We start from the raw sequence: 19,299 nt of genomic DNA on the forward strand, positions 1-19,299 counted from the left end.
ACACAAAAAGTAAATTTTACTTACTACTTACAAATATCACAAGAGCGCCATCATTTTCTATACTACTGAAAATCTTCAACAACATTCACTCAAATGTTTTCTTGCTATCCCCCAAAGATCTGAGAAACAAGCCGATTTGCTTTTAGCTAGCCAGTTACAAGGAGGGCTAAACTTGTTACTAAGTTAAGCATCTAGTCAGCTAAAAGTTGCAATAAAGCATTCTCCTGGATTTAAAAAAAAAAAAAGAAGAAGAAGAAAAGATTTTGAAGTCTAATACAAAATACAAAGAAGTGCCTGCCAGGCTTAATCTTCAGTCATCATATTTAAGTTGGCTTAAGTTTGTAATCAAAAGAAAAGAATTCAATAAACCCCCGCCCTCCCAAAACTCAAAAAGCACAATGGCTATCTTCATGTCACTAAGCATCAACAGAGAATAAACAATCCAGAAATGCTAATAAGGGTATATATATATATTTATGGGATACTCCAGTTTATTTTTAGAATTACAGCCCAATTTAAAGACAACTTTAGAAAAGATACAGGCACTCGAGAGGAAGTTCACGATGCTTCAACTCTGGTTCCCAATAGAAAAGCAATATTTAACAAGCCACAAAACACTGAAAATAGTCCCATGCACCCTTCTGCTTTTTTTTTTTTCCAACACGGAAGTCTTTTCCATAAATTCCTCCCTCTTCCCAATAATATTTACAATCACCAATGCCATCTTTTCCCTCTGCATGGTAAAGGATCATTCACCTAACTCCACCCCTCTCTCAAAGGCCTCAATCTGGACCCTCCTATTCGTACGTAGCATCTGTAATTCCTGCTGCCCCATATGCACCATCAACAAAAAGATTTACAAAAGGGATTTGGGTCTAGCAGAGCTGTGCTAAGGAAGAATGTCAAAGCATCAGATGTCTTGGTGGCAGTGAGACTTAAGTATGCATTCTTTCCTGGTGGGGAGGGAAGGAGAAATCACAGACGTGAAAAGGTCCCTGTAAAATCACATTATCCAATTCAGTAGCAAAGTAGCATAATATCAACTTTCCATTTGGGAAGAGTGTGAAAGGAAGGACTGTACAGAAACCAAAATTATTTCCCACCCCTCTGAGTCCCGCAAAAAATAAATTTAAAAAGTAGCAAGAAGCAAAATAATCTTAAAATTGCCATTAGCAGCTTTCATCTCAGAATTTAAAAAATTTAGTAACTTTTTAAGAGTTACTGAAGAGAGGAAGAAAACCATTCTCTTTATTAGCTTCAAGTTTTAATAAAGCAAAGAGGAAAAGACATCAAACAAGAAAAAACGTAAAATGGAGAGATAAAACTAGTTACTTAAAATGTTAGTCAGACAAAATGAAGTTTAAGGAAAAAAACCCACGAAAAACAAATCACCCCCCTCCCCATAAAATTTGCACTAAAACAACTGGTAAATCTATCTTAAAGGATTGATAAAAAATGTAATCACTAACAAAAAAAAAAAAGTAGATATTTTGCTCTGATACTGTATTTTTTAATTTTTATAGACACTATAAAGTTTACTGTGCTTTTTAATTCCTTAGGTATAAAAAACATGTATAAAAATAAACTTTGGGGCAAGGGAATGCTGAGCGTAATGCTGGGGGCAATGGGGGAATGACAGGGTGAGTGTTGATAAAAGACTTAAAGAAGCTGACCCACATTTTTATAATACTAAGATGAAAATTGAGTTTCATTTTATGTATATCAATATTAATATCTTCCTTATTTCCCTCTCCTTGAGGTTCAACTGAAAGCTAATTCTCTGGTTTTCCAATATTCTAGGAAATGTCTATCCTTTTCAGGTCACAGTCACAGTTCTCCCGTTGTTCATCGATTTGCTCGAGCGGGCCCAGTAACATTGTGAGACTTGTTACTGTGCTTGGCATATTGAATACGTCACGGGGAGCTTGCCAGGCTCTGCCGTGCGGGCGGGATACTCTCGGTAGCTTGCCGGGCTCTCCGAGAGGGGCAGAGGAATCGAACTCGGGTCGACCATGTTGGCTGCATACAAGGCAAACGCCCTACCGCTGTGCTATCACTCCAGCCCCATCCTTTTCAGAGTTTTAGAAAAACAAAGCCCATGAAACATTTTTCCTGTCTAGTTATCTATGCAATTCTACATCATCAAATTCAAACTCGGGGACAGGGAAGTAGAAGGTATTATAAAATACATCCATATTATTGTAAGAAAGAGAATCACAAACACTATTTACAAATGATACCACGCTATTTAAGGATAGAAAATAAGAATGGAATCTTGGTGATAAGTTTTATAAACTCTTTGTTCTTTAATGGATGCTGTTGTTGGGGGCCACTCTGATGGGGGGCTCTGTGAGCATGCACACTCAAGGATCAAGGCTAGAACCAGGGTACCCTAAGCTGGGAAACCTTTACCCCTTTAATTTAGCGGTTATTAAAAACCTACTGGAGAAACAATTTTGATTAAATTTAGAATAAATAAAATGTGAATAATTAGGTAAACACTATAAGAAACATCATAAAATCTTCAAAAACCCAGTTTGTTTAGAAAAAGTCAGGTGGGAAAAGAATGAAACTACAAAATCTTGTTTTCACAAAAGAAGCAATAGAGAAAAGCACACTACACATTCCAAGTGACTGTTATTAGTACGTAACACTTCACGTGGGAAACAGGAAAGCAGAAGTGCAATAACATGCAACTGTAAAAAATATTTCTAGAAATATAACAGGTCAGCACACACTAAAAAGTATAAAAATGTGTACTACATGCTTCAGTCAGTAAAGCAGTACAAAACTTCCTATTCCTATTTAAAAAATGTTCATCACACGGTGTACAATAGTTTATTGATAGATACATCACACACTGGATTGATCATGCTAATTCTTTCCCTGTTTTATGCAAAAAAAAAAAAGAGCCATATTTAGTAAGTAACACTTAAAAAAACTCTGAGAAATGCACCAAATAAACTTTTTTCAAATATGAGCAAAATATTTACAGAAAACGACAAATTACAAAATAATTTTTATCCAAACAATTTAAGGTAGTGTATTAAATTTTAAATCTATCATTTTTCAATAAGCAGAAGAAAATGACACTACTACAAATTACCATTTTCTGCATGTTATGCATTAATGGTCTACACTTTAAATATCGATTGATATATGTCAGGTGTGACTATGTATTATGTATTAGAGTCTGAATATTTGTTTTTTTTTTTAACTGCAATGAGGTTTTCACCTATGTTTTAAAAAAGCTAAGTGTCGCAAATAGAAAAAAAAGGTTTACGTAGAACACCAAACTTTACAATTTCTTCTATTTTATACAGGCCCCAATTTAAAGCTAGTGGAACAAACTAGTATTCAAAAGAATTATGGACAAAAAAAAAAAAAAAAGCACTATCAATTTGAAAGTCTCCAAGATCACTTACCTCTTACTAACTGGGTACATTTCACCACATCTGTGTGTGGATGTTCGATGGTGATCTCAAAACCTGAAATGAAAAGCACTTTTTTCCCAATCACTTGCCACTATAATACTTGCTTGAGAAGTGCCATTAGCATAACTGTGTAATATACTTTTCATTATGAAAAAAACTTCAAGGCGAAAATTAATGTTTCTCATCACTGATGTGCTTACTGTATCACAGATGAGAAATAATTTCTTCTAAAAACCATGTTCTAAAAAATGAGAAGACAGAATGCTTTGCATGTCACAGCCCAGAGTTTGGTCCCAGGCACTGTTTATAGCACAAGCATCGCCAGGAACAAATCTTGAGCACTGAACAGGGAGTACCAGATGAACACTGCCCTATGTGCACCCCAGGACAAAACACAAAAGTGAGGACAATGTTTCAATGATGAAAACAAGTAATGTAGAACAAATGTTAAAAATATTGAATTATAACTAGATAATTCTGACACATTCATGTAAGTTTGAAGAGGATTCAACTATGCCGTGAATTTCTTAAATATATTCCAAACTAATTTTCTTCCACCAGAAAATGTTCAAAGAACAGTTATTAAAAACATAACCCATGGGCTAATTGTAGAAATAAACTTTTTAATGACATATTCCTAATTACATTGCTAGTAAGTTACAGACCAATAGGTTCACCTAGTTTATATTTCATAAACAATAAAGTATTAAGGCAAGTGAACCTTACAGGTCTCAAGGTTCATTAAGTCATTCTTTCTAAAGCCTGATAAAACATGCAAAAACTTCCCATGAGTTCAAAATCAAACCGTTTTTATTTACTTTATTTTTGAAAGGAGAGGTTGGGGCTGGAGATGTGGTTCAGCAGTAAGAACATAATCACTGAGTGTGTGAAGTCTTGAATACAGAAGAGGTCACATCTAGTGTCTTCAGAAGCAGTTAAGAATATCCTACATAACAAGTAATCTGGACTTATAAAATCTTTGTATAGCCTATTTGCACTTCTAACTGAACATGCAAAATGATAATACATTAACCCACAGATAATATATTTTGTGAGTTCTAATGTTCTCCTTAAATAACATATGTCCCTTAGACTTAAGAATCTGTCATAAACACTAACACTATATAAATTTATTTCATAAATTTACTATATAAATTTTATTTATACATAACAAAACATTCTAAAAATCACAGAAGTAGCAGCAAGATATTCATTTTTATTTTTGGGCAACACCTAGGGGTTATCAGGGTTTGCTTACTCCTGACCTTGTACTGGTGGAGTTCAGTGGGCATCTGGGGTGCTGAAAGACCAAACCTAGGTCTATGCATGCAAACCAAGCACCTTATTGTACTGTATCTCTCTGGTCTCAAAAGTCTCGCTTTTATCTTTATATATATTTTAGGTTTTATGGCCACACTGAGTGATGTTTATTTAGAGGTTACTCCTGGTTCTGTGCTCATGAATCACTCCTGGTAAGCTTTGGGAACTTGATGAAGGGCAGAGGATTCAACCTGGGACAACAGTGTGCAAGGCAAGTCCCCTACCCAGTGTTGGTGTACTCGCTCTCCAGTCCCTCTTGTCATATACTTTAATATTATAAATATTGCCAAATAAGCTTCATGCATTTCATACAAGTTATTTCTATATTGAAATCTGTCATAATAGGAAATGTGATTATCAAAGTTCCAACACCCTGAAAAGAATAAAATAAAAATAGATGAAGTAACTTTGTAAAATATTAATCTTTCACCTTCAAATTCACATTAAGGTAGCTTTATTATTCTACCTTCTTATTCTATACAACGAACGTAGGAAAGTTAAATACAGATTAAAACATAAAGACCAAAGACTTCCAACATGGTCCTGTTAGGTATTTCCAGGAGTAATTATTACTTTAGACCTACTCATAAGTTTCTTAGTCTTCAATTTACTTTTCAGTAAAATATTAAAATAAGCTCTTGGATACTAGTTAAAGTTACAAAACCCTTGCAGACAATTCTAACTTGTAAAGATGACTAAAATTAAATTATTAAAAATTGTGTCAGAGCAAGAGTACATCAGAGAGAGGTTTGCCTTGGACACAGCTGACCTGGATTCAATCCTTATCACCCCATATGGTCCCCCAAGGCCTGCCAGGGGGTAAAAACTCCCTGAGCTAAGTTTTTACCAGAAATTAGTCCTGAGCACCACTGGATGTAGTCCAGAAGAAAAAGATAAAAAGGGAAAATCTTTAAAAAAAAAAAAAAAGGACTACTATTTAATTGAACTAAATCTAATAATAATAAAAAAAAGGTTCTTTGTACTCAGGCAATATCATTCTAGACTAAAACCTGTTTTAAAGTTAACTTTCCCCAAATGATTGAAATTACAGAAATATATTTATTTAGAATACTGTATTGAGGAATACCTGCACATATATATCTGCCAAGTACATACCTAGGGTTTGTAGCATTATGGTTTCAAGTAAAACCAGTTCTTGAGTCTGTTGAAGGTAAGCCTGCAGGGTTAAAAAAAAAAAATAGATAGAATACTTTAGAAAAACTTAGCACTACAATATATGGGGCTTTTAAATCTCATGAGAATTGTAGATCACAAAAACAACAGATGGAGCTTCACAATCTATAAAATATCTAGAAAGGGTGCTCCCAGAAGGATGAGGCTTGGATGAGGCCTTGGATGAGGCTAATTTCATTCAATCCCTGGTACCCCACATGGTCCAAGCCTTTCTAGGAGTGATCTCTGAGCACAGAACCAAGAGTAAGCCCCAAGCGTGGCTGTGTGGGATCCTAAAACCAAAATAAAAATACTCAAGGATAGCTGCTTCAAGACACTAGACAGGAAGTACAAAGAACATCAAATCCACCTTAAAAGAAAAGATTGCACAAACACATTCTATTACTTCAAGTGAAAATTTTTGATAGAGAAAAATCGTTGAGTTCCTCTTAGAATAATCAGTTATTCCTCTTAGAATAACTTTCTCTCCTCAGATAAGATCAAAACTACTCATATTTCAACTGAAAGGGAAAAAAAATGTAGGGCATGGCAAAAAAGTTCTAGTCTTCGCAAGAATGAAGGTTGTCATGTGTTGCGGGTTTCTTTTTTGTTTTGGGTCACAATTGGTGTTACTTATGGTGATGTTCAAACCATGATATGCCAGGAATCAAACCTGGGTTGGCTGCATGCAAGGCAAATGCCCTACCCAGTGTACTATCACCCAGGTCCCAGGGTTGTCATAAAATAAAAAGAAAAAAAAGTTTTTTGAAGTAAAATGGATTTTATTTGGAGAGTTTTAGGAAGAAGGAGGGGGGAGGGAGGGGGAGAGAGAGCGAGAGAGAGAGAAACACTCAAGAGAGAAAGTAGGCGTCTCCAAATACAAAGGGAGCACCCTAAAGGGAGCACCCCAGCAATCGTGATAAACGCATGAAAGTACACATCTCCAGAGGAAAGATGGAGGCACCACATGTGGAGGCACCACATGTGCTCAGCCACACGGGCACAAGGAGCATATGGGCTCAGGCAGCTTATATGCTTTTGTCACAAGGTTTGATCCTTGGTGCTGCCACATGTACCAAGCTCAGTCCCCTTATCTCTTACTCTTTGGGATCTCTGGTATGCAATCCCTTGGTATGTGCAAATCTACACAAATTTACATACAGCCAGTGTATGAAACCAGAAAAGCACAAATAAAAGATGTGGCAGCCAATGAGATACCATCTCACACCTCAGAGACTGGCCCACATCCAAGGGAACAAAAGCAACCGATGCTGGCGCGGATGTGGCGAGAAAGGGACACTCCTTCACTGTTGGTGGGAATGCCAACTGGTTCAGCCCTTTTGGAAAACAGTATGAACCATTCTCAAGAAATCAGAATTTGATCTCCCATTTGACCCAGCAATACCACTCCTGGGAATATATCCCAGAGAGGCAAAAATGTATGGTGGAAGTGACATCTGCACTTGTTTGTTCCTTGCAGCACTCTTTAAAATAGCCAGAATCTGGAAAAAACCTGAGTGCCCGAGAACAGATGACTGGTTAAAGAAACTTTGGTACATCTACACAATAGAGTACTATGTAGCTGTTAGAAAAGATGAAGTCATGAAATTTACATACAAGTGGTACCACATGGAAAGTATCATGCTATGCGAAATGAATCAGAAAGAAAGGGATAGACATAAAAAGATTGCATTCATCTGGGGGACATAAAGTAACAAAACAGGAGATTAATACCCAAGAATAGCCACGATCAGTACTAGGATTACTCCATGGCTTAGAGGCCAGCTGGGCACTCTAGGGGAAAGGGCAGCTCAGATAGAGACAGGAACACCAAATAAAGGGTGTTTGGAGGATCCTCCTAGGAGGGGAGATACATGTTGAAAGTAGACTATGGACTGAACATGATTGCCACTCAATACCTCTTTTACAGACCACAACACCCAAAAGGAGAGAGAGAACAAAAGGGAATGCCCTGCCACAGAGGCAAGGTGGGATGGGGGAATGGGTGTGGGTGGGATACTGGGATCCATGGTGGTAGAAAATGGGCACTGGTGGAGGGATGGGTGCTTGATCATTGTATAATCAAAACCCAAGCACAAAAATTTGTAAATCTACAAGTGTACCTCATGTTGTTCTGCTAATAAAATTTAAAAAAAAAGATGTGGTAGCACTAAGATGGTAATACTATACCATACATATCCATTTATGTAAGGATATATCACTACATTCAGAGAATGAGAGCACCTTTAATACATACATACATACATACATACATATATATATATATATATATATATATAAAAAACACACTGTCCTCCCGTTGTTCATCGATTTGCTCGAGCAGGCCCAGTAACGTCTCCATTTTTTTTTTTTGAGACTTGTTGTTACTGTGTTTGGCATATAGAATACGTCACGGGTAGCTTGCCAGGCTCTGTTATGCCATGCGGGTGAGATACTCTCAGTAGCTTGCCGGGCTCTCCGAGAGGAATGGAGGAATCGAAACCGGCTCAGCTGGGCTGGCTGCGCACAAGGCAAATGCCCTACCACTGTGCTATATATTCTAACTCCTAACCAACCAATACATCTTACCACCATTATCCTGAATTTTATCACTACCACCTAAGTCTGCCCTAAAGGCAGACCCTAAATAATTTGTTTTGTAATGCTTATTAAGAGTAATCAGCTAAAAATGATCCAAAAGGTACCTTGGAGTCATTAAGCCCTGATTACTAACATATTGTGACAGGTTGAGCTTTGTATGATAACATACACCACCACCACCAACAACCCCCCCCCCACCCCGAGATCCATTTTGCCTTCTACTTTACACCCCATCAAATGTGGTGTGCTACTCTTGGTACATCAATTAGAGATGTCGCTCTAGGAATTCTAAAATTTTAAATAGGGTGCTGGGCTGGAGCGACAGCACAGTGGGTAGGGCGTTTGCCTTGCACGCAGCCAACATGGCTGACCCGAGTTCGATTCCTCCGCCCCTCTCAGAGAGCCCGGCAAGATACCGAGAGTATCTCACCTGCATGACAAAGCCTGGCAAGCTACCCGTGATGTATTTGATATGCCAAACACAGTAAGAAGTCTCATGATGGAGACATTACTGGGCCCGCTCGAGAAAATTGATGAACAACGGGAGGACTGTGACCGTAAATAGGGTGCTACAGCTGGAGTTAAATGTATCTCTGAAGCTCATTGCTCTCTTCCATGACTTATTTGTGAGTCTCTGGATCACGGCCATTAATGAGCTTACACGGCTCCCAGAGCAGTTTGTGGTTGTGAATGCTGGGCCCCAGGAGAACGGGAAATGTGGGGAGGTGGCCTATTCCTGACTCAGAGTGAGTTTGGAGATTCTGTTAATACCCTATTTTTAAAAATTACATAACAGATTTTTAAAAAATTGTTTCTAGACTGAGGGAAGATAGTATAGCAGTTAGGGCACTTGCCTAACATGCAATAATCTAGACTGGATTCCGGGTTTCCTGAGCTCACCAGGACTCATTCCTGAGCAGAGCCAGGTGTGACCCCAAAACATAATAAAACAAACATAGCTTCTAGACCAGAGAAATTATGTAGGAGTTTAGGTGTTTGCTTTGCGAATGGCCAACCTGGTTTAACCCCTAGCACTGCATAACCCTGGGCATTGGTCAGGATTAATCCCTGAGCAGAAGCAAAAGAAAACCCTGAGCACTACCACCCTGCTGGAATCCCAGCCATCTGCTTCCCTAGCACAGCTAGGTATGGCTCCTGCAACAATAACAAAATGTCCTAAATCTTTATGAGAAATAGTTTGTTTTATATGATTAACAAGAAGCACCTTTGACTAATGTGTATTTTTTAAATAGCTACCTTCAATTTGGTGGGCGGGGATACACAAACCTGGTGGTATTCAGGGGTATTCCTGGCTCTACACTCAGGGATAACTACTGGCAGGGCTAGGGAACCTTATGCGGTGGCGGGATGAACCCAGGTTGGCTGAGTGCAAGCTTCCTACATGCTGCACTATCTTCTCCAGTCCAATCCTCAAAACATTTTACTCTTTTAAAGCCAATCAACAACTATGATAAGGTCTGTCATTAGCAAAATCAGATATACTTAATCCTGAACTCAAACTTGATCCATATCAAACTGAATATCATTTGGTAATCGTTCAAAAAGTAAAATTTTCCTCATTAAATAATTCACCTATAAAAAGCATGCTAGAAAAATAAACTTAAAGGTCCAAAACTCTATAGTTTCTGCTTTAAGACATCAAAGTACTTTTAATGATGATTTCAAGTAAGGTCATTAAAACACTGACAGTGACCAGGTTGTTTGGATATTAGCATTACTCTGTAAATGTTTTCAAGTTACAGAACAGAATTAAAACGCATTTTTTTACATACATCACATTTAGTATCCAGCAGGGGTTCTAAGGGATGAAGACAAGCATGTGCTACTTTGATAACATGTTCAAGTTTTCGAGCTTGTTCTTCCACTTTTGCAGCCAAAAATAATGCAGTAGGTGATATAATCTGCAAGAAACATAAAAAAAATTGTTTTGATTATTTCCTAAAGGAGGGATGTGCAAGGACAAATGCAGTATTAATAGTTATTAGAATAGAATGAGCCATCTCGGACTATAAAATTGTTTTGTTCTGCAAAACAGACACTATAGGAAAAAGTGGAAATGTCAGTTAAGTTTAAATAATATTAGGCAAAGATATAGGGCTGGAGTGACAGCACGTAGGGCTGGAGCGACAGCACAGCGGGTAGGGCGTTTGCCTTGCACGCAGCCAACATGGCCGACCCGAGTTCGATTCCTCCGCCCCTCTCGGAGAGCCCGGCAAGCTACCGAGAGTATCCATATGCCAGACACAGTAACAACAAAGTCTCCAATGGAGACGTTACTGGGCCCACTCGAGCAAATCGATGATCAACGGGAGGGCCTTTACTTTTACTTTACTAGGCAAAGATTACAAAAACAATGTAAACTGTAAGTAAAAGGGAAGAAAATAGAAAAGGATAAAAATGGATAAAGGAGATTTTCCCTTGTTTGGAGCAGTTATCACTTTCTAAGTTTCTTTTAAAATAGCCAATGATTCATTGTGTGGCTAACAGCTATACAACCTTAACAGAAAAAGAACATACAAGACAAAATACAAGAGTACTCAGAACATTGAACTGCTAACTGACCCCTATTACTTCACCATAGCAGTATGACAATAGTTAGAAAGTAGTTAAACGTATAAAGCAACAGAGTAGAAATTTTGTCAACTAGAGATTAAGAAAATAGCTTTTTGAAAAAAGAGTTTTAGTTATATTTGTGGAAAAAATGTTTATGGTATGGCTCTAAGATACTAAGAGAAACATCAATTGTGAGCAAATATTTACCCAAACAGTTAAACAATAACCAAGTAACTACCATCGTAGAAAAAAGGCATATTTTAAATTCAAATACCATTCTAAGATTACATGTAGGATAATTCCTCATGAAAAATAATTCCTCAGTTTCACTATTTAAGTGCAAGAATGTGTGTCCAATTGCTTTTTTAAAGCAAACATTGGAGTCTCGCCGTTATCATGGGAACTGGGATTATCAATGACTATATGGAAACAATGCCAAAGATAGGAGAGTATAGGATTAAATCCTGCTACATGATTTGTGGCTAAAGAGAAAGTTCAGGTATAGAAAGGTAAAGACCCTTCTCTAAGAACATTTGAAACTTCTAAATACCACTTCTGAGAAATGGAATTTTAATCACTCGATTTTGTATTTTAAAAAGAAGTTTAAGGCTAACTGCATTTGCAGATAAATAAATGGGTGGGGGAGTGGCGGAGAAAGACTTCCAGAAATTCTCCTACTGTATAAATCTATGCATCTAAAATTAGCAAGTTTGGCACCAAACCCTAGAAATGCTACATTGAAAGAACTGGGTAATTTCAATTTGAATTTTCAACTATTTCCATTTTTTAAAACTCAAAATTACAACAATAAAATATTAAAAAAAAATTAAACAGTGCTCCAAAAAGCAAGAGTCTCTCTCTCTTCAACTTAAAATAAATTTTTTTAAATAATAGAATTAAGCATTAGTAAATCTAGTTAACATTCTTGAATTACTAGATAAAGAGCAGACATCCAGAGCTGAGGGTTTTTTGAGATATACAAAGTACAGGATAACCAGGTGTGGGCAATTATTTCCTATCAGTGCTATTTTTTCCATATAGTTACTATTTTCTACTGCTGCTACCTAGTTAACCTGTTTTATTACTCCTATTTAAAAGGTTTAATTCAAAAGATCACCTCCTATGCAAAATTCCTTAGTCTTCTATTTTGTACAAAATGGCACACCTCTTTATCTTTGTAGTGTGTTCTAAATGGATTAATTTTACCCACCAGTCTAGAAGTAGTGTGAGTAGTTACTGTTTCATGTTCTCATTATCACGCATTATACAGCCATAGTTCAATGTACTTTCTGAATGACATGAATAACCCACATAAAAATACAGAATCACCAATATTAAATACAAAGTATTCCAAATGCCACAATAAAAATCTGAGCTATAAGATACCAAAGTAAAATGCAAGAAAATGAAGATACTTTTAAAAAAAAATTTATTGAATCAGGGGCTGAAGCAATAGCACAGCGGGTAGGGCATTTGCCTTGCACATGGCTGACCCGGGTTTGATTCCCAGCATCCCATATGGTCCCGAGCGCCGCCAGGAGTGATTCCTGAGTGTAAAGCCTGGAGTGTACACCCTGAGCATCACCGGGTGTAACCCAAAAAGGAAAAAAAAAATTATTGAATCACCGTGAGAACAGTCACAAAGCCTTTCAGTTCAAGTCTCGGTCAGTCATACAATGATCAAACACCCGTCCCTTGACCAGTGCACATTTTCCACCACCAAGAACCCCAGTATACCCCCCTCCCACCCACCACCCACCTGTGTGGCAGATTTCCACTTTACTCTCTTTCTCTTTCATGATCAGTTCTTTATAGTTCTAACCAGGCAATTCAAAGACTGAAGTTATGACATTACTTCAAAGATTACATCCATACTCCTTTCTTCCCTTCTCCCTCCAGCTGCTTTCATTCCTATTTGCTTTATTTCTTTTGTTTCCATTCCTACAGCTTAATCTGACTCCCTTCCTTCCCCTTTTCAACTCCAGCCCATTCCTGACTGCTGTTTCCCGTTTTTGTTCATGACGCCCTCAATGCTGATATTCTTTTCTCTTCAAAGCTGGATTCCCCCCAATAGGTGGAGGCAATGTCAATGTTTGAGGAAATTCTGTCTCTGATGACTGTTTTCAGTCAGTTTCAAATGAAATCACTATGGCCTTAATTAGCAATTAATTTGTACATCCATTTGTTGTGTACATTCATATTTAACAATCAGCTTTAGCTCATTTACTACTTTTTAACTTTAAATGTCATAATCCAGAAAAGTCTTGACAGAAGCAAAGAAAAGGCTTTCATGTCTGTTTTTCAATTTTTCTTTTATTTCATTTTTGGTTGATAGGCTATTATAATGTATCTTTCGTGGCACTGCATTCTGTTACTTAAAAACTTTCACTTAGGGCTGGAGTAATAGCACAGCGGGTAGGGCATTTGCCTTGCACGCAGCTGATCCAGGTTCGATTCCCAGCACCGCCAGGAGTAACCCCCGAGCATCGCCAGGTGTGACCCCCCAAAAAGTTTCACTTAAAAAAAATATCCATTTGGAGGCCACAGTGGCATTTCAGCAGGTAGGGCACTAGCCTTACACACTTCAACACAGGTTTGATTCCCAGCACCACATAAAAAGCCTCCAAATCCTGCCAGAAGTGACCCATGAGCACAGATTCAAGAGAAAACCCAGAGCACTGGTTTCAACACCTACTACTGCTGCCCTGACTAAAATTATGGTATTCCAGAAAATGTCACTAACTCAGCCTGGTATTTTAGTTTTCCTACCCATGAAGATATTTAGTTTAACTGCTGTCAATGTTACATAAATGTGCATATATATATATATATATATAGAGAGAGAGAGAGAGAGAGAGAGCGCGTGTGACCACAAAAATGAAAAATCTTCAGGTTGAAAAATACTAGTTGAAAACTATAGTATTGAAAACTATAGTAATTGAAAACGATAGTATTTGGCTAGAGCGGGTATAGCGGGTAGGGCATTTGCCTTGCACACAGCCAACCTAAGTTCAATACTCAGCATCCCATAGGGTCCCCAAGCACCTTATACCTTTTCTCTGTATCCACGCATATACAGCTGGCTATTCATTTCTAATTTGGGACACTATAACTGGTCACCAACACATTTGGGACTCAGCAACAAGCTCTTAATTGAAGAGAAATGGCTCACGGGACTTTTTTTTGGGGGGGAGGATTCTTTTATTGCTTTTTCCTTTGGGGGGTAGAGAAGAGGAGAAGGTAACACCCAAGTCACCCAAGAGTGATGCTTAGGTGTTATCTCTGTGTTCAAGAATTAATCCTGGAGGTGCTTGGTGGACCACATGGGATGCAGGGATTAAACCTGGGTTGGGCACGTGCAAGACAAAAGTCCTCCCCACTGTACTATCACTCTGGCCCCTCATTTTTAAGTCAGGATGTCTCATTACCAGGGCCAGAGCGATAGTACAGTGGGTAGGGTGTTTGCCTTGCATGCGGCTGAGCCGGGTCCGATCCCCGGCATCCCATATGGTTGCCCAAGCACCTCAAGGAGTAATTCCTGAGTGCAGAGACAGGAGCAATCCCAGAGCACCGCTGGGTGTGACCCCCCCCCCCAAAAAGCAAAGATGTTGCATAACTAGGAAAGTAGGTCCAAGGTCTAGGAGCTGGGAATATGGTTGAGGTAAACAAAAAGCAAATTTACCCTTCCTCCACCTTTTTATTCCATTTGAACTCTGCAGGGATTGAAAACTGGCACTTCTTCTACCCTCTTCAATCTATTCAAATACTTTAATCTATTAAAATACTTCAATCTATTCAAATACTAATCTTTCTGAAAATACCTTTGAAGACACCAGAAAACACTTCTATAAAAAAATAGAGTAGATAGTTTATTTATTTGGGCTTTGTGGGTCACACTCAACGATGCTCAGGGGCAAATGAAATGCTTATACATTGCTGTGGGAAGGTAAAATGATATAACTACTTAAAGTACTTCAGTATTTTTTACAAAGTATAAAATATGTCCACATGGAAACTATATAAGGAGGCTGGAGCAATAGCACAGTGGGTAGGGCATTTCCCTTCCACTCAGCAGACAGGGCTTCAGAAGACCACATTAAGGTCCCCTGAATCTGTAAGGAGTGATCTCTGAGCACCACCAGTTGGCCCAAAGTCTAACACCCCTGCCCCCGCCAAAACACCCTTGTATCTGAATACTCATAGACATACAACACCTGAATGGGAAGCAGCTAAATGGCCATTAATAATAAAATGAGGTATATTCACATGAGTATGTTAAAAAAAGAAAAAACAAGGAAAATGTATGCTACATGCCACACCATGTTTGAATCTAGAAAACACACCAAGTTAAAATATTACATATTTCCATTGTTCTGAAACGTGTCCAGAATAGGAAAATCTAGAGACCAAGTTCGTTGTTGGGGGAGGGGAGGGTGCCAGGCTAGAAAGCAACAGCAATTGCCAGTAGGCAGTTTCTTCTGAACTGATAAACCCAACCATTGCTTTCAAATGAATAATGAATACCAATAAACATGTATCTTAATGCAAAAAACTTACTGTACATCTGTTAATTTTATATTAGGTTGTTTTCAGTAGACGTACATTTGTTAAACAATGACTAACCTTGGTATTTAAATTATGCAATTCTTCCATAGAAGAAACTAGTGACTGTGATTTAACAGCAATTTTACTTGTTGACTAAATGTTTGCTTGCCCTCAGTTCACTGGTATTACTTTTGCTAGCTTGTAGTTCAAAATAGTTCCATAAAATAGAAATGTAAACTGAGCAACAAGTATAATTTCCCCCCCATGAACCACCTTATCAAAGAAGAAAATAAAAACCATTTCTAGTTAATACGTATAAGTACATGATAGCAAAGGCTTCAATGCTTAGTAGATATTTTAAAGAGAAAAGTCATTAAAAGAAAAAGGCTAGCAAATGTATTAAATATTCAGAAGTATCACAACACAATTCAAACTGGGCCAGAGAAAATACTTTTTCTGGGTAAGGTGCTTGCCTTCCAAGCAGCCGGCCTACTCTGATCCAGGGCACCACCAGGAATGATCCTTGAGTACAGAGCCACGACTAGCACCTGATATCAGCTGGGTTATCTCACAAAGACAAAAACAAACAAACAAAAAATACCAGCTCAAATTGGTCAATGCCCCAGTGACTGCCACATTAAACAGACAAGTTCAATCCACTATATTTTCCTCCCTCTCCCATTAAATATAAATCCCTTAAGGTAAGCAGCATCTCTATCATGTATAACCCACTTAAGTCATACTGCACGGTCACGGTCTTCCCGTTGTTCATCGATTTGCTCGAGCGGGCCCAGTAACGTCTCCATCATGAGACTTGTTACTGTTTTTGGCGTATCGAGTAAGTCACGGGTAGTTTGCCAGGCTCTCTGAGAGGGGTAGAGGAATCGAACTCGAGTCGGCCATGTTGGCTGCGTGCAAGGCAAACGCCTTTCCGCTGTGCTATCGCTGAATAATCATTTGTTATGTACATAACACACTGTAAGCTGTGCTTTCTGAAATCTTAAAAAAAAAAAAACAGCTGGAGCAATAATACAGTAGGTAGGACAACTTGCACGCGGCCCACCCAGATTCGATCCTTGGCATTCCATATAATTGATCCCCTTAGCACTACCAGGAGCAATCTCTGAACAGTCAGTTATGAGAAATGCCAGGTGTGGCCCCCAAACCAAAACAACTTTCTTATCAAATTACCTTTGAGTTATAGTTATTAATAATGAGCTCAAGGATATAATGGTCTAACATCAACTCCTTCAACAGAGTTCACTTCCCTCCATCAATGTCCCCAGTTTTCAAGGCCCCCAGGTCTGACTGTACGGCAGACATTCCCCTCAGCCCCCATGTACATTTTGAAATCTTAGCAGTGAACAGTTTGTGAGGTTCTTAGTGCCAATTTGTTTTTTTCTACTCTGTATTAGACATCTAAAAATTTAGAAAAACACCTCCATATTACATGTATTTCCTTAAATGATTACACAATAAGAAATTAATATGCCAACTTTACAATTAGAACTGTCAAGGAGGGAGCACTGGAGACACAGGGAAGAACCAAGTAGGAAACAAGGTGAGAAAAGGCCACAGTGGGGAAAAAGAACTAGAGTATGGCGCTGGAGGGATAGCACAGCGGGTAAGGCACTTGCCTTGCACATGGCTGGCCTAGGTTCCATAGCGGGCGTCCCATATGTTGCCCCAAGCACCACCAGGAGTAATTCCTGAGTGCAGAGCCAGGAGTAACCCCTGTGCATCGCGGGGTGTGACCCCAAAAGCAAAATAATAAAAATTTAAAAAAATTAAAATTAAAAAAATTAAAAATTTTAAAAATTAAAATAAAAAAATTTTTAAAAAAAATTCCAGGACCAGCCACCACCATGCTGAGACCACTCTCCGCACACATGAAGGTACTGGCAGAGGGACAAATCCACGCGGGTTCCGGGGCCGAGATCTTCAAGCCTACTCGGATTGGAGTCGAGCATCCTACACCCAGATCCTCCAAATTCCAGTAGGCGGGGGTCACACCCACCACCTGGCCCCCTGGCACCGTGTAATCCCATCAATGGCCAATAAGATGCAAGACATCTTATCAGGACATCTTTTTTATGACATCTTATTATCTCATTCCTACTTTGGACAAACTTGCAGGCTATCGAATGTAGCCTGCCCACAGGGCAGAGTCAGGCAAACTCCCCCTGGCATACCAAATATGCCAAATACCAGTAATAATGATGGGTCTCATTCTCCTAAAGAGCCTTGAATATAAATCTCAGGGCTAGGATGAAAGAGACGTTACTGGGGCCTGCTCGAGGCAATCGACGAATAACAGGATGATGAATGAATGAAAAAAAAAACAGAGTATGGCTTAAAGCCAGTTTTTTTTTTTTGCTTTTGGAGCCATAGCACAGTGATAGGGTGTTTGCCTTACAAGCAGCCAACATGGCCGACCCAAGTTCGATTCCTCTGCCCCTCTCGGAGAGTCCGGCAAGCTACCGAGAGTATCTCGCCCCCACAACAGAGCCTGGCAAGCTACCCGTGACGTATTCGATATGCCAAACACAGTAACAACAAATCTCATGATGGAGACGTTACTGGGCCCGCTCGAGCAAAATCGATAAACGAGAGGACCGTGACCGTGACCGCTTTTCGGGTCACACCCGGCGATGCTCAGGGGTTACTCCTGGCTTTGCACTCAGGAATCACTCCTGGCGGTGCTGGGGGACCATATAGGATGCTGGGAATCGAACCAGTGTTGGCCACGTGCAAGGCAAACGCCCTACCCGCTGTGCTATTGCTCCAGCCCCTTAAAGCCAGTTTTTGAAATATTTTTCAAATTTATCTCAAGGATCTTTTTGAAAATCCCTATTGAAGAGAAAACCCTATGAGCAACAAGGAAACGAGAAATAGGAATATAAAAGCAGGAAAGGAGAGGGAAATGAGAAAGGGTTGAGGTACTTGCTTTTGATGTGGCTAACCCTGGTTCAGTCCCCAATACTAGTAATACAAATTCCCTGAGCACAGCAGGGTGTGGCCCAAATCAACAACCCCCACCAAAGGAAAAAAAAAAACAGAAAAATGAGAGAAATGGTTAGGAAACCTCAGAAAGTATGTTGTACATTTCTGTTATATAAAGAACAGAGCTATGCAAAGTTAAGAAACTCCTCTTGAAGCATATCTACCCACTGAAAGCTCAGGAAAACTAATCTCAGGAAAGCATGAAACAAAAGGGTATTTAAACCAGACAACGTTACTTTAAAGAAAACTAGAACAAAAACTAGAACCAAAAATTAAAACATAAGTAAACTGTCCTTACTGGTATTCAGAGTCACCATATGGCTTACTGATTCAAGAGAAACCTCACAAAAAATACAGCCCAAAATTCCATCAGCTGATGAATGCCTATAAAAGACTATAATAGTAGTTCTGGCAGAAAAATAAATCAAGTTCTAATATATGCTACAGATCATCTTGAAAACATAAGTGAAAGATGCCAGTCAGAAGGATGACATAATCTATGATTCTACTTATAGAAATGTACAGAATAAACTAGAGAAGAAAAAGAAGTAAATGGTGGCTGGAGAGATAGTACAGTGGATAGGGCACTTCTTTGCATATGGACAACTCAGGTTCTATCCCTGACCCCCATGTTTCCCCAAGCATAGAC

At 38.8% G+C, this 19,299-nt stretch overlaps 1 protein-coding gene across 5 annotated transcripts in view; it reads right to left on the reverse strand.

The window, feature by feature from the left end:
• Positions 1 to 19,299, reverse strand: part of CCNT2 (cyclin T2) — a 40,539-nt gene that overhangs the window by 11,004 nt on the left and 10,236 nt on the right. For 3 of the 5 annotated variants that reach the window (XR_008792944.1, XM_056117533.1, XM_056117532.1), the window contains exons 3-5: positions 10,322 to 10,450; positions 5,871 to 5,931; positions 3,426 to 3,488 (exon numbers count right to left, since the gene is read on the reverse strand). Coding sequence is in view for 4 of the 5 variants with exons in the window: in XM_056117533.1 (XP_055973508.1) it covers positions 3,426 to 3,488; positions 5,871 to 5,931; positions 10,322 to 10,450 (253 nt within the window). In the remaining variant the exon portion in view is untranslated. Of the gene's footprint in view, positions 1 to 24; positions 833 to 3,425; positions 3,489 to 5,870; positions 5,932 to 10,321; positions 10,451 to 19,299 lie in introns of those variants that run through there. The other 2 variants (XM_056117535.1, XM_056117534.1) reach the window with 2 other exon arrangements.

The sequence above is a fragment of the Sorex fumeus genome, unplaced genomic scaffold (assembly GCF_029834395.1).
Source record: "Sorex fumeus unplaced genomic scaffold, SorFum_2.1 ptg000035l, whole genome shotgun sequence".
NCBI lineage: Eukaryota > Metazoa > Chordata > Mammalia > Eulipotyphla > Soricidae > Sorex > Sorex fumeus.